Source organism: Eucalyptus grandis, chromosome 1 (genome assembly GCF_016545825.1).
Source record: "Eucalyptus grandis isolate ANBG69807.140 chromosome 1, ASM1654582v1, whole genome shotgun sequence".
NCBI classification, from domain to species: Eukaryota; Viridiplantae; Streptophyta; class Magnoliopsida; order Myrtales; family Myrtaceae; genus Eucalyptus; species Eucalyptus grandis.
Window position 1 is genome coordinate 28,083,213 of NC_052612.1, and position 14,799 is coordinate 28,098,011.

Genomic DNA, 14,799 nt, shown 5'->3' on the forward strand with positions numbered 1-14,799 from the left:
TATCGACTCATTTTAGAAAAAAAAAGGATTTAGTTGAAAGATGCATAGAGATTTCTAATCACGATGATATTTAAATGCATGCGAGGGATCCTTCGAGAAATTTTGAGTAGATCCTAAACACGAGATTCTTATTTATGCAAATCAATAATCACATTTCCAAGGCTATAAACTTTTTTCTATGACCGGTGCTCAACAACAACACCATCTATATAAAGCGGGGTTAGCATACTGAGAGATTCACTACAACTTTCGCAATGGCTCTTCCTACTTTGTTCACAAGCTTCGTCCCCTCCTCAATCAGCCATAACCAACCCTCTCTCTTGTCCTTTAGACACCCTCGCTGCTCCTCCTCCTCGTTCTCCTCAGGTGTTAAATCGGTGACATGCGCCGCAACGACCGAGAATCCAGAGATCGTGAGACGGTCGGCAAATTGGAAACCTAATGTGTGGGACTACGAGTTTCTTCAGTCACTCAGAGTTGATTACACGGTAATGATCTTTTTTGGTTCGGCACAATACCTAGCCTGGCTATGTTCTTTGGAAAATGTTCACATCTCGGTCCTGAACTTTGTATTCTTTGTTTTTCCAATCTTGTCCTTGAACTTGTGGGAATTCCCTATCGAATTTCTTGGTCTATGATTCTGGCAAATTGAAGCTCATGCGTGTGTCAATGCTAGCGGAAAGTATGATGCAGAAAACTCGGTACAAGTTTTAAGTTCAAGGATCATGTTGAGAAGGGAAAAAAAAACAACATAAGTTGAGGATCGTATGGGTGCTTTTCCCTACTTTCTTTTTACTCTGATGAGATAGAGTCCACAACACCCAAAATGGCATAGAAACAAAACGAAACTGTATTCTGAATTAGATATAAGGATGTATACTACTTGAGTACTTTTGTATACGACCAACCACTGCCACTCTATCATATACGACCGACATAACAATATTCCATAGAGATACTAATAAACTTGATCAAAATGGCATATTTTCAACAATGCTTACTCTGCTTATGTATTACTTTTGATTAAGATCTCATTTTTCTCAATGTTTTACGTGCCTAGGAGGATAAATATGCCGGGCAAGTCCGAAGGTTGAAGGAAGAAATCAGGGGTCTATTCAACAGGGAGATGAACCAGGTGGCCAAGCTTGAGTTCATTGACGCAGTTCAAAGACTCGGACTAGGATACCATTTTGAGACAGAGATAAAAAATGCTCTCAGTTCCATCTATGACAACACCGGATATGCTCAGCTTTTGAACGATCTTCATGCAGTTTCCCTTGGATTCCGATTACTTAGACAACATGGATACAAAATACCGCAAGGTATTTGCCATATGGTTACCCTTTTGTAAATCATGTTGATGCATCAAAAGTTACCTTACCGTTCCTTTTTTTGGACATATAGATGTGTTTCAACAATTTATGAACAAGACGGGCACGTTCAACGAATCACTCAATAAGGATGTGAGGGGGCTTCTTGGTCTTTATGAAGCTTCTTTTCATGGATTGGAAGGTGAAACCATACTTGATGAAGCGAGGAGCTTTGCTTCTAAGCATCTAAAGGATCTAAACCTCGACAAAGTTCCTGCTATGTTAGCGAGCTACGTGAGTCATGCATTAGATATGCCGATCCACTGGAGGCCAAATAGGTTGGAGGCTCGGTGGTTCATGGACATGTACGAGAAACAACAAGACATGATCCCTTCCTTGCTGCGATTGGCTAAATTAGACTTCAATCTAGTGCAATCAGTCCACAAGAAGGAAGTTAGCAATATGGCAAGGTATACGCAAGCACTTTATATATATATATATATTCATGCAATCACCAAACCTGTAGGAGCCCATTTAGATCGACTTAGTTGTTGCATGGTAAATTTCTCAGGTGGTGGGTTGAACTTGGCGCGAACAAGATGACCTTCTTCAGAGACAGATTGGTGGAACACTATTTTTGGAACTGCACCATGGTTTTTGAACCTCAATATACAGCTTACAGGGAAATGACGACGAAGCTCGCTTGTATGGTGACACTTATCAATGATGTTTATGATGTATACGGAACATTGGAAGAACTCGAGCTCTTAACAGATTTTCTTGTTAGGTTAGTGTTATATGATTACTATCATCATTTTCTTGGTAACTATTGTTGCCAAGAGAAACGACAAGCAATTAAATAGTCTCTGAATGACACAAGGGATACGACAAATTTTGATAGTTATATGATATAAATTCTCCCATGTATTTTGAACATCACTTTTTAAGTTAGATTTTTTTCCTCTATATAATTGATTGGTCTGGGCAATTAAAGTAGTAGTAAGTACTAACCTTCATCATTGTTATTACTAAAAGTATATCGGGTGCTGGTAAAATTTACAAAATGTTGAAATGGTGATATCTTATCCAGGTGGGACATCACAGAAATCGATAAGCTTCCTCCAACAATAAGGGATAGTTACATGGCTTTGTACAACACGACCAACAAAATTGGGTGTTGGACGATGAGAGAGCTAGGAATCAACACCATTCCTTACATGCGAAAAGTGGTAATCTTGCTGAATCTTTCACCTAATAATTTCTAGCTGGTGCAAGGCAACTCACTTTTCTACTGCTGACTTTCGTAATGAAACTTCTATTTAAACATCTGAGAATTCGAAAAATGTACGAGAGAAGAATGTCCCCTAGCTTCATCATTGACACACTCTTTTTGAATTTCAATCCTCTAGTGGGCGGATGAATGCAAGGCGTACATAAAGGAGGTCCATTGGTATAACAAGAGCATCAAACCGACACTGAAGGAGTACATGGACAATGCGGTGGATTCAATCGGAGGGCTGATTATGCTATTGGGCAGCTACTTCCTAACCACGGACAAATTGACGGAAGAGGGGCTTGATTATGTGTCGAAAATTCCGAGTGTCATGCATTGCTCTGCCAAGATCCTTCGACTCAACAATGATCTCAGTACCTCATCGGTAAATTACTTTGACGTTTATCTTTCTCCTTTTGTATAATCACTTACAAAGAGAAAGCACATCATTGATGGATTAAAAAATACGTGCTATTCTTTTAATATATTCGATGAGGATCCCGAGACTTATGTTTGTGAAATATCAATGTCATTCATGGTCAGTATGAATTGGCACGAGGAGACAACTTCGAGGCGCTAGAATGCTACATGAATGAAACTGGTGCCTCGGAAGAGGCCGCTCGAGAGCATGTCAAGCAAATGGTGCAGGAGACCTGGAAGAGGATGAACAAAGACGTGTTTGAGGACTACCCATATTCAAGGCTCGGGCCTTTTCTCGACGCTTGTCTGAACTTTGCACGAGCTTCTCAGTGCTTTTACCAGTACGGAGATGGACACGGCCTTCCCGACAACGAAACAAAGGACCACCTTGTGAGGGCACTATTCGACCCTGTGCCCCTCGATTAGGGATGCATATTACCGACAGAGGTGTCACTGTTGGAGAGAGCCTATTGACTTACATGTTATTATTAGCTTTTGGGGTGGGTGGCTCTGGAAGCTCTAAGACTTTGAAACTATTGTAATTGAAGCCTGTACGATATATGGGTGTTGTACAAGCTCCATAAAATTTGCCGGGGAACCTCATGCTATTTGGGGTTTTGAGTTGCGGTTGATATACATAATTGATAATAAAATTTGTGGTGATTGTTGATGCTTAATTTTTAGTTGATGCATCGAGATTTAGGTTTCTGATCACGATGGAGCCCATTTCTCACTAAAAAAAAAATATTGTTTCTCATTTCTTCATTATGTATTGTTACTTTTAAGCAATTTCCAATTCATTTTCAAGAAAAATTCGAAAAGTCGAATGGTTGACGTTTGAGTTGACTTTTTAATCAATTCTTTGATCAAAAGTCAATCCCGAGTTGAAAATCGACTTTTCACCTAAATTTCATGTCATGCCCTGAACCTCAAGTGCACGCACATCCCTCGGTGGTCGATAGAATTTTGCGATGTTCTCAGGACTCGTCGCCGACCCTTTTCATTTTTTTTGCGCATGCGGAAGCAAATTAACTAATCCCCTGATAACAACAAACATGGGATAGAAAAGTAGGACAACCAGTTTCAAATCAAATACACTTTCATAAACCCCTCAAGCTTATATAGAAGGTCTATCTCATAAAGGACTACCGAAGCGTTCCTGACCCTTCCGCTTTGGGTTCTTCACACTGGGGACCCAAAAATGGTTATTCAATAACCGGTGAGATATAAATCTCAGTGAGTTCTTCCCCTAAGTCCCCGGTTAGTACACCAACTCAACTCGGGGTATCTCTTCAGAACTACCCCACAAACTACCAACGACCCATGACTAGCAACTAGCAAACAATAGTCGATTCACATACAACCTTACCTAGTATGCCATACTCTGCACATTATGACTCAGCATAATACACGCAATGCACATGGCCATTAGATGATGCAGTTTATCAATCACATATGAATCGTGTCACAAGTGATCTCACCTGGCCATTGCCATGCCCTGCACATTATCGATTCATGCGTGCGTGTCATAAACAATATTATGCACTCATGCATTCCAATTACTTTTGGCCACATAGGTACAATACTCGACACACAGAAATACGACCACACAGACACGATTTACGCCACATAAGCACTTTCTACGCCACACAGGCACAATCTTACGCGACATAGGCACGCTATTTCGCCACACAGGCACCATTGATTATCACTACACAAGCACGTGCTTTTCACATGGGAGCATCGCCCACCCGACACACAGCGGGGGACAAATTCAACTTAATGATAACGCAAGCACACTACTACATCTCCCTTTTTATCTTTGGGCACTTAGCCAATGCACACATGCTTGCATATACACTTACAAATCATTTTCTCCTAAAGCCGGACCATTTCGGTGTCCCTCGGACAAAGCATATTTCCCTTTTTGTGAAATTCACTCAATCCATATAGATGCCCATGCATTTACACATTCATTCACTTCATGGGATTAAAATACATGAATTTAGAACACTTTTCATTCTCGAGTGAACAATGCTCGTGAACAATACCGCGTGAATAGTAACTCGTGAATAGTAAAATTCCAGAAATTTTCATAATTAAATAAATAATAAACTAAACTCATAAATTAAACAAAACATAAATTAAAACAAACAAACAATTAATTAAGCAAAACAAGCTTAATTAAACACATAAGCACAATTAAGCAATTAAAGATTGCAAGATTAAGCTAAATTAATATAATCCATCCATCTAACCACCTATCATAGGGCTAATACAACTTAATTAAATCACCTAAACTATAATTAAATATAACTAAACCAACCCTAAGCAAGTTTAGGCACTAATCAAGGGATTATGAGCTAAACTCACCCATTAAACGGGCCGGAGACAGGCATGCGGCAGCAATGACGGAGGCGACTCATCAGGACCTCAACCACGACGATTCAAGGCGGTCCCAAGGCTGAAACAGCAGCCACAAGCTCGAACTCCCTCTGCAATTCCAAGAAACCGAACATCAGAGGAGGAAAAGGAGTGAAACGCCTTCGCTGGAGCTTTGGCAAGGAGATTGGCCGGTAATCGGCGGCACTAGGGGGTCAAGGGGGAGTGGCTGATAGCTGGGTTGGGTGAAAGCTCAGTCAAAATGGGAGAAAATGGGCCGAAATCGCGAACCAAGTAGAACTGGGCGAAACTGGGCGGTACCGCGTGCGGTGGCTTCCAGTGGTTGGACGGGATAGCCGGCGGATCATTCCGGCGATCGGCGAGGTGCTCCTATATAAATTGGGTGTGCTTGTCATAGTGGTGGGTGAAGCGTGGGCTGATTAGCACGGGAAGATAACTTTTAACTCAAGTTTTTGACGAAAGGTTAGTTGGAGCAGAATAGTGCTAGGCGGTTAGACTACCACTGGCTTTTGGTTGGCCGACGGGTCAAACGGTGACTCCGATCAGCGAACGGTGGGGTCCAGGTGGACAGTCTTGGTATCCTCGACACGGTGATGGGTGGCACGGGAGTTGATTCGTCCAAGAAGCCAACAATTAACTCAGCTCTTTGGAGGAGGGTTTGCTAGAACAGAAGCAAGACAAAAGGAAAAATGAAGAGAAAGAGAGGTCGGTTGAGAGAGGGTCGAAAGAGGGGAGAGAGAGAGTGATGATAGCTGGTTGTCTTCCTCAACAAGCCTCTTCAATGCTTGCCCAACTCCTCATGCAACTCCCCTCATCTTCTCTCTCTTTCCTTGCCCTTATCCAAATGCTTTTAGGGGCAAAATGATAATTTCAACCTTGCACAAATTACCAATCTAAGCTTGGGCTGAAATTAATGTATGGGCATAAGAAATGGGCTTGGAAATGAATAGGAATGGGATTGAGAATTAATTGGGTTTGATTGGACTTAAGGTTTGGTAATGGGCTTGGAATGAGGAATAGTTGGTTTAGGCCCAATGGGCTTAATTGCTTGCTTTGGGCCCAATATGGTGGCTGTCCCACCTTGGGCCTAAGGCCCACATTGGCTTTGCTCGGCCCACGTCCTCATGGTCTTACCTTCTCGGTCCTTAAGTCATTTTTTTCCCCCACACTTAGCTTGCTCGGCACCGCTGACTGTCAAAGTCACATCATCCAAATTATGTCCTGGAGATTCCCGATAATTCGAAGTCCAGTCTTTAGTTCTCATGCCATGTCAATTTCACCCAATGCCATTTTGGATGCAACTCAAACTGACGGGTGGTTTTGAGGATTCGCACGTAACCGACTCATGCCAAACCACGTTCAAGACATCTCGACACATGGGCATCTTTGACTACATGAATTTGCGAAGGATAGATTCTTATGTCAAAGTACACGATTACTAAGGATTGCCATAGGGTCGTTCGTGGGTTCGATAACGGTAAACGGAATCACCCGTCATTCCATTATGTTCTGTCTGCGAATCGACTTCTAGTCATCCTTGGAATCCGCTTGCCTATCTATAGGATTGTCCTCACACAAGTCTCACGGTCAAAACTTCGATTAAAAAATAGGAAAAATAAAAAAATCCATAAAAGCACTTCTTTAAGCATAAATTTGATTTGTATGTTGAAAATTTCACAAAATTCAATTAAGAACCTTGTTTTCCAATTTTTTTTTTTTTTATTTTAGGTTCTATATTGTCCAAAAATAAAATAAATTTTATTTAATTCACAGCTAGGTGCAGTTCCTATTATGACATTTGGTCTAGGACTATTTTGAACCCATTCGTTCACATGATTTTGCAAATTACCGCATTGAAAGGCGGTCGCCATTTTGAGCCCTACTTAGAGGGCCAAAACCTATTCTTCATGATATACAAACGGATAATCGATTTTCACTCATTTTCTTAAGATAAGTCCAAATCCAAGACTAATTTTGAGAAATTCACATTAAAACTCCTCGATTTGAGGAATCTTACTCTCTTGAGTATAAGAAAATCAAGCAATTGAGTTTCAAATAGAGAAATTCAAGTTGACCCAATCAAGTCTATGGTTCAATTGTATGGACGTAGGTCCAATTTTAATATTGGATCTAAGTTAATTTTTTATCTAGCTGGGACGATTCAATTTAAAGCCAATTTGAATACATTAGATGATTCTACACATGGGTAATTAGTCAAATAGGTTTATTGCAACATTAATTGAATCCAATTTCAATTAATTTGCAATTTGGACCATTAAATTGCAAAATTGTTCATTTTAGCCCTTAAGGCTCAATCTAATGAACCCATAGTCTTAGTTCGTTGTTTTTTTTTTTATTACAATAATCGCTTAATTAAGTCAATAGAGGGTCCATACCATATTTATAAAATTGAATTGACTTAATTGAAATGAAATTGGAAAATTTCTCCTCAAATCGTGCAAATTTCCTCTTCAATTTGGTCATTGAGAGACCAAATTCATAAATTTTGAACCCATAAGAGCCACTAATGCATGAACTAGCTAGAACTAGATTGAGCCGATCAAGTACCAATCAAACTAGCATGAATCGGTCTAACCAGTTGTCGACAGGGTGGGGTTGTTCGGCTTCTTGCCGGCCGGTTCTGGACCTCTGGCTATTAGAGAAAACTCCTATGTTGTTTTGAAGCTAACAAAATTTATCTAAGTTCTGTTTTGAAGATCGCCAGACTTTGTGTCAACCGTGTACCCACACACGATTATTTTTATCGGATATGATAAAAATGGTGAAATTGTGGGTTGATTAAAATGGTATACTATCAACTTACGGGCTTTGATATATTAGCTAAGAGTGAGAAATATACCTTAGCAACTTCTGGTGAGTATTATCAGTATACTATATTAGCCCGCTGGCTTTGATATGTTAGCTTAGCGCGAGCAGTATACTTTATCAGCTTAGAGTGAACTATATTATTTATCAGCTTAGAGCGAGCTATATTATTTATTAGTTTATAGTGAGCATTATCAATATACTATATCAGCTTTAGGGCCTCGATATATCAACTTAGAGTGAGTAGTATACTTGATAAACTTCAGTAAGCTATACCATCTGTTGTCAGCTTAGGGTGATCAAGGTTCAATTCGATCGAATTGTGTGGATGGTATCGATGGTATGGAGTCAAGTAAGTCAACTGACTGATGTTTGATGTGAATTGGACTGAAGTGATTAGTTGATTATATGAATCGTACTAACTTGCAAGAAGGGACTGAGGCAAAGGTAAGTCATTTATCTTGTGCATGGCTAGATAGCCTTTGGGCGTATTTCCTTCCTAGTCGGGACTTAAGGGGTGAACATGCTGAGACGTCGTCTTACCCCATTGTGGGATAACATTTACAAGTCCTTAGATGGCTGTACCGCCCGAGTGTTTTGGCCAGCCGAAGAAGGTCATTGAGCAGGTATCTTATATTCCGCTTCATGGGAACCTAAGGGGATGGGTCTATGAAATCATGAGATCCATTGTCTAGGTTGATGAGGGTCTACCCATAAGGTACCCCATCAATACAGATCATGGTATCGTCATGAGAGAAATGGACAAAGAGAAGGTCCTCTATCGGAATCTAAGGTCCCTATGTTGGTGTTGGAGGTTGCTTTTGGAAAAGGCACGGTAGACCCTCCCGGTGGTTCAGTGGTAGACCTGAGTCTGTCAAATCTAGGATCCCCGGAGTATTCATTTGAAGACTCGAATGCTTAAAGGATCTGTAAACCCCCCACCCCTTTTTGCAGACCTTGTATATATCGGCTAATATTGTATATGACTTAGTTTGATATGTATATAAGTGTGTTGTGGTTTTCGAAAATTTGTGGTCCTGCTTTTCTATCCCATCTTTCTGCTGTCTGGGAATTTATTTATTCGCTTCCACATGCACATTAAAATGAGTGGATTGGCGACGCGTGTTAGGACATCACTATTTAATCCACCACCAAGGGATGGGCACGCGTTCAGAGGATCGGGGCGTGACAAACAACACCGAAGATGCTCAAATTTTAGATAATCTCTATGCTGCTTCTCTTCAATTCCAACTACTCAGACAACATGGATACAATGTACCACAAGGTACTTGCCAACTAGTTTACCTTTTGTGGAATATGTTGATGCATCAAATTTTACCCTACCATTCCTTTTGTTGGACATGTAGATGCGTTTCAAAGGTTTATGAGCAAGATAGGCACATAAGATGTGAAGGGGCTTCTTGGTCTCTATGAAGCTTCTTTTCACGAATTGGAAGGCGAAACTATACTCCATGAAGGTTGGAACTTCTCTTCTAAGCATCTGAAGGATCTAAACCTCGACGAAGTTCCCACTAATAAAGTGAGCAACGTGAGTCATGCATTAGATATGCCAATCCACTGGAGACCAAACAGGTTGGAGGTTCGGTGGTTCATGGACATGTATGGGAAACATCAAGACATGATCCCTTCTTTGTTACAATTGGCTAAAATAGACTTCAATTTAGTGCAATCAATCCATAGGAAGGAAGTTTGCAATCTGGCAAGTATGCACAAGCACTCTATAGTTCATGCAATTTGGCAAAGTATGAGCGCATTTTGATTGACTTACTCATCATATGACAAAATTTTCAGGTGGTGGGTTGAACTTGGGGCGAACAAGATGACCTTCTTTAGGGACAAACTAGTGGAAAACTATTTTTGGAGCTGTATATTTGTTTTTGAACCTCAATATACAGCTTTTAGAGAATTGAATGCAAGGATTGGTTGTACGGTGACACTTATCGATGACGTTTATGATATATATGGGACGCCAGAAGAGCTTGAGCTCTTAACATATTTCATTCTCAAGTTATCACTACCATCATAATTTTCTCTTGTAACTATTATGGCCAAGAAAAAAGACAGAATTAGTTAGTCTATCAACGTCTTGCCCAGAACAAATCCTGAAAATGGTATATTATGAAATAAATTCTTCGATGTGTTTTGCTCATATCATGTTTTATGTTAGCTTGTTTTTCTTCTATGTAATTGTTTGGTTTCAGCTAATAAAGTTGTGGTATGCACTAATTGTCATTGTTATTACTAAAAAGCATATTGAGTGATGGTAAAATTGATAAGATTGTTGACATGGTGATAATTTTTCTAGGTGGGACATTACAAATATAGATAAGCTTCCTACAACAATAAGAGATAGTCTTATGGTCTTGTACAACACGACCAATGAACTTGGGTATTGGACGATGAGAGAACGAGGAATCAACCCCATCCCTTACTTGCGAAAAGTGGTAATCTTGACTTGCTAAATCTTTCACCTTATAATTTCTAGCCCGCATCAATTAACTCACTTTTCTACTTCTAACTTTGCTTATGACTTCTCTTTGAACATTGAGAATCCATGAAGGTGTGAGAAAAGAAGGTCCCTCCACTTTATCATCAACACCTTTTTCGAATTTTAATCCTATAGTGGGCCAATGAATGCAAGGCGTACATGAAGGAGGTCTATTGGTACGACAAGGGCATTAAACCGACATTGAAGGAGTACATGGACATTGGGGTGGATTCAATTGGAGGGCTGCTTTTGCTGTTGGATAGCTACTTCCTAACCACAAACGAATTGACGGAAGAGGGACTTGATTATGTGTCGAAAATCCTAGGTGTCATGCATTTTTATGCCAAGATCCTTTGATTCAACGATGATCTCAGTACATCATCGGTAACTTACTTCGATAGTTGTGCTTTCTTATAAATTATCTCTTATAAAAAAATACACATTATTGGAATATCCACGGTGATATGTTATTCATTTTCTATATCTCTGATACAAATGTGAAATGAATATTGGGACTTATGTTTGTAACCCATGATCATTGTCCATCCTTAACATGAATTGGCACGAGGAGACAACTCCAAGGCATTGGAATGCTACATGAATGAAACCGGTGCTTCGGAAGAGGCCGCACGAGAACATATCAGGCATCTAGTGCGCAAGACTTGGAAGAAATTGAATAAAGAAGTGTTTGAGGACTACCCATTCTCCGGGTTTGGGCCTTTTCTTGGTGCCTGTTTGAATTTGGCACGGGCTTCTCATTGCTTTTACGAGTATGGAGACGGACACGGCCTTCCTGGTCACCAAACCAAGGACCATCTTGTGTCGACCATATTTGAATCCATGCCCCCCGATTAGGGATGCATTGTTGACCAAGGTCTTGCTATTGGAGAGAGCCTTTAATCTTATGTGTTATTGTTAGCTTTGGGGTGGCTCTATGATCTCCAAGATATTGAAACTATTGTAATTGAAGCCTGTTGAGGGGTGTTTGTACAAGCTTCATAAAATTAATTGGGCAGAGGAGCACATGCTATTCCGTGCTTTGCGTTGTGGCTGATTACATAATTGCCAATCGTATTTGTGGTGATTGATTTCTATTTTATGTTAAAAAAACATAGCATTTTATATTGGAGAAAAATTGAAAAGAAAAAGAACCAACAACAGAAAATAGTTTATGTAAAAGATATAGCATTATTTTGCCAAGATTCTTCGAATTACCAATGATTTTAGTACATTGTCGGTAACTTACTTTTCTATTGTTCCTCTCCTTGTAAATAGTGGCTATAATAACAAAGAAGTACATCATTGGTATATTTGTAGTGGTGAGCTATTGTTTTTAGTTTCATCGATGTGAAAGTGAGATGATTATTTGGACATATATTTATAGCCCAACAATATTGTCCATGCTTAGTATGAATTGGCACGAGGAGACAACTTTAAGGCGCTAGAATACTACATGAATGAAACCAGCACTTTAGACGAGGCTGCACGGGAATACATGAGATATACGGTGCATGAGACCTAGAAGAGGATGAATAGAGTTGTGTTTGAAGACTACCCAGTTCCTGGATCCATGCCTTTTCTTGGTGTCTATTTAAACTTGGCACGAGTTTCTCGTACTTGCTAGTGACAAAGCCAAGGATCATTTTGCGTTGGCTATATACAAACCTTTGAGTACCACATCGATTACTACAGTGGCTTTGGTGAGATATTTGGGCGATTAGTCTTACATGGCTTTTCAATGAATCTTTAAATCTGACGTGCCATTTAAGAAGAAGAAGAAGAAGAAGAAGAAGAAGAAGAAGAAGAAGAAGAAGAAGAAGAAGAAGAAGAAGTTTGGACAAAGCACGCCCTCAAAATTTTTTCCCTTGTTTCTATGAGAATTGATGGGAGACTTTTTGATTTTGCTTGAATTACAAATTTCATCATATGTTTTAGAGTATATAAATATTAAACCACTCACAAAATGTAATATGATATCAAAACTGGAGTGATCTCTTTCATGAATGTGTATCCAACCTCATTAGTCAAATTTCACATGCCATGGTAAAAATGTCATGTGCCACTCATAATTGGACTTGCAGGTAAGAAAGTGTGTTGAAACATGAGGGGGTAGCCCTTCCCTAGTGTCTCACTGAAGAACAATCAAGAGAAGTTGCACTAACTCCTCACATGCTAGCCAATATGAAGAGATTGTTTGAAGAGCTATATTGTGGGTCACATGTTGACGTAATCAAGCCGATCATCATCAATGCTACGTGTGATGTTTTCTCGAGGCTAGGATCATCTAATTAGCCACCATTAGCCAATCTAGTTGTAATAGAGTATGTTCATAATCCCTCTTGATTTGTTGGGGCCAATAATATTCATCAAAGTAGCCAACCCTTCATGAGAATTATGCAAAGGTCCGTTCTTCTAATTAAAATCACTATAATGAGAATAATCAAGGAAATATTAGTCAAAATAATCCAACTGGTGACAATAATTTAACAAATCAAATTGGTCAATAGGCTATTCAATTGCCAAATGTTGAAGATGTAAGGCCATTTTCCACCCACTGTGAATGTTCCATGTCAATTAATGTTGATAATTTGGCGAGACTAATGTCACTACCTAGAAGACAAAATGGCCAACCAACTCCACAATTTGTCGAAAAAGTTCAACAATGATTAAGGTTAGACAAGGGTGTTATCATTACATGTTTGCAAGTAACACAATTAGCAACGGTTATCCGACTTGACCTAATTTGGACCCAACTTGGTTATGAATTTTACCATAGTAAAAAAAACCAATCAATTAAAAGGAAATTAAGAGTGCGTTTGTTTTGCAGAATATGAATGATTTGTGTGACATCCTAATTTTCAGGTTCTGATTTCGATTGAATAAGTTGGGCTTTTCATTGACGCGCCTATAGTTCTTTTCTCGGAGTTGGCCGCTCATGAGATAACTAGCCTATCAGGTGAATCCATTAAGGAATATAAAAGCAATAGACTTGAGAATTCGATTAGGAATCGACTGCTTGACTGTGCTAATCTGCAAGGATCATTATGACATTGTCAAAATCGACCAGAAATCAGGGATATGTCGATTCGGCTGAGTTACATGATCAAAGTGTAGGTGATCCCCCCTGATTGCAAAATTCTCGTCGATTGACAGTACGCTAGACCGATTTTTCTATCGTTTTTGGTACCCTATGTCCGTATTTGAAACTTGGAGATTTTTATGACAACCAAAGGTCGCCGATGTGTCAAAGATATACATTATGACTCGAAATAAATCGATCACGGGTCAATTGTACTAAAAATTCCGGAAAGTTACCTAGTGGGCTAGGTCACGCTAAAATCGCGCCAGATTGAAATTAACCGCAAGTTTGAATCCGATTTCAGAAATTGAAAGTTCTGCCATGTCACGAGTCATTTTAGGACCGTCGACTCACTCTCCAAAGATTTTTCTGTAAACCAAGATTTTTGGAAATTCAATTTAGGGCCGTTTTCGACCGGAAAATTCAGGGGACCGTTTTTGATAGCATGTTTATGATGCAAGTTGGTTCTATTGACTAGGAAAAATGTCAATTTGGTCGAGGACATCTTGGTGGGATTTATGGGGATCAATTTGAGTCCAATTGGAGAGAAATTGGTTCCTTTTAGGGGGAATTATGTTACATATTTGTAGGCCATGGGTGAGAGGACTTTTGGACCACTTCCTTGGCTTCTAAAGGAAGCTTGAAGGCTTCTATTTGGCTGAGGATAGGGCAGACAAGGTGGGAGACCATCTAATGATCAAGAGGGAGATATTTCAGCCAAGGGGACCCTTCACTTGGGCAGCTGGCTTCATCTTCTTCTTCAGACATGCTTTCCCTATTTTTAGTGTGTTTGAAGCTCTAAAGAAACCAGAGAAACCGAGCCAAGCTCCCCCTTGCCGTCGACACTCACCAGAGCAGCCAGAGCCACCACCCGCTAGTTACAAGCTTGAACAAGTCCCGCCTGGTAGTCTACGTCCTTGCTCGCATTTGCTCATCCCCGCACCCCTGTCTAACATAGCCAGGCCTCCGTCCAACCGTG

At 39.9% G+C, this 14,799-nt stretch overlaps 1 protein-coding gene across 1 annotated transcript; it reads left to right on the forward strand.

Annotated features, from left to right (window-relative positions):
* The first annotated feature begins 254 nt into the window (after window positions 1-254).
* Window positions 255-3,465, forward strand: LOC104456309 (beta-bisabolene synthase-like). Its single transcript, XM_010071085.3, has 7 exons — window positions 255-488; window positions 1,061-1,322; window positions 1,405-1,780; window positions 1,882-2,097; window positions 2,401-2,539; window positions 2,720-2,968; window positions 3,127-3,465. Exons 1-7 carry the CDS (start codon window positions 255-257, stop codon window positions 3,427-3,429), a joined length of 1,779 nt encoding a protein of 592 aa, XP_010069387.3. The 3' UTR covers window positions 3,430-3,465.
* The last annotated feature ends 11,334 nt before the right edge of the window (window positions 3,466-14,799 follow it).

Bases quoted from the DNA above. Each gene is read 5' to 3' on its own strand.
- LOC104456309 (XM_010071085.3), top strand. From the start codon at position 255: ATGGCTCTTCCTACTTTGTTCACAAGCTTCGTCCCCTCCTCAATCAGC. The intron at 2,098-2,400 runs GTTAGTGTTATA...TATCTTATCCAG, and splicing joins TTAACAGATTTTCTTGTTAG to GTGGGACATCACAGAAATCG. The intron at 2,969-3,126 runs GTAAATTACTTT...ATTCATGGTCAG, and splicing joins ATGATCTCAGTACCTCATCG to TATGAATTGGCACGAGGAGA.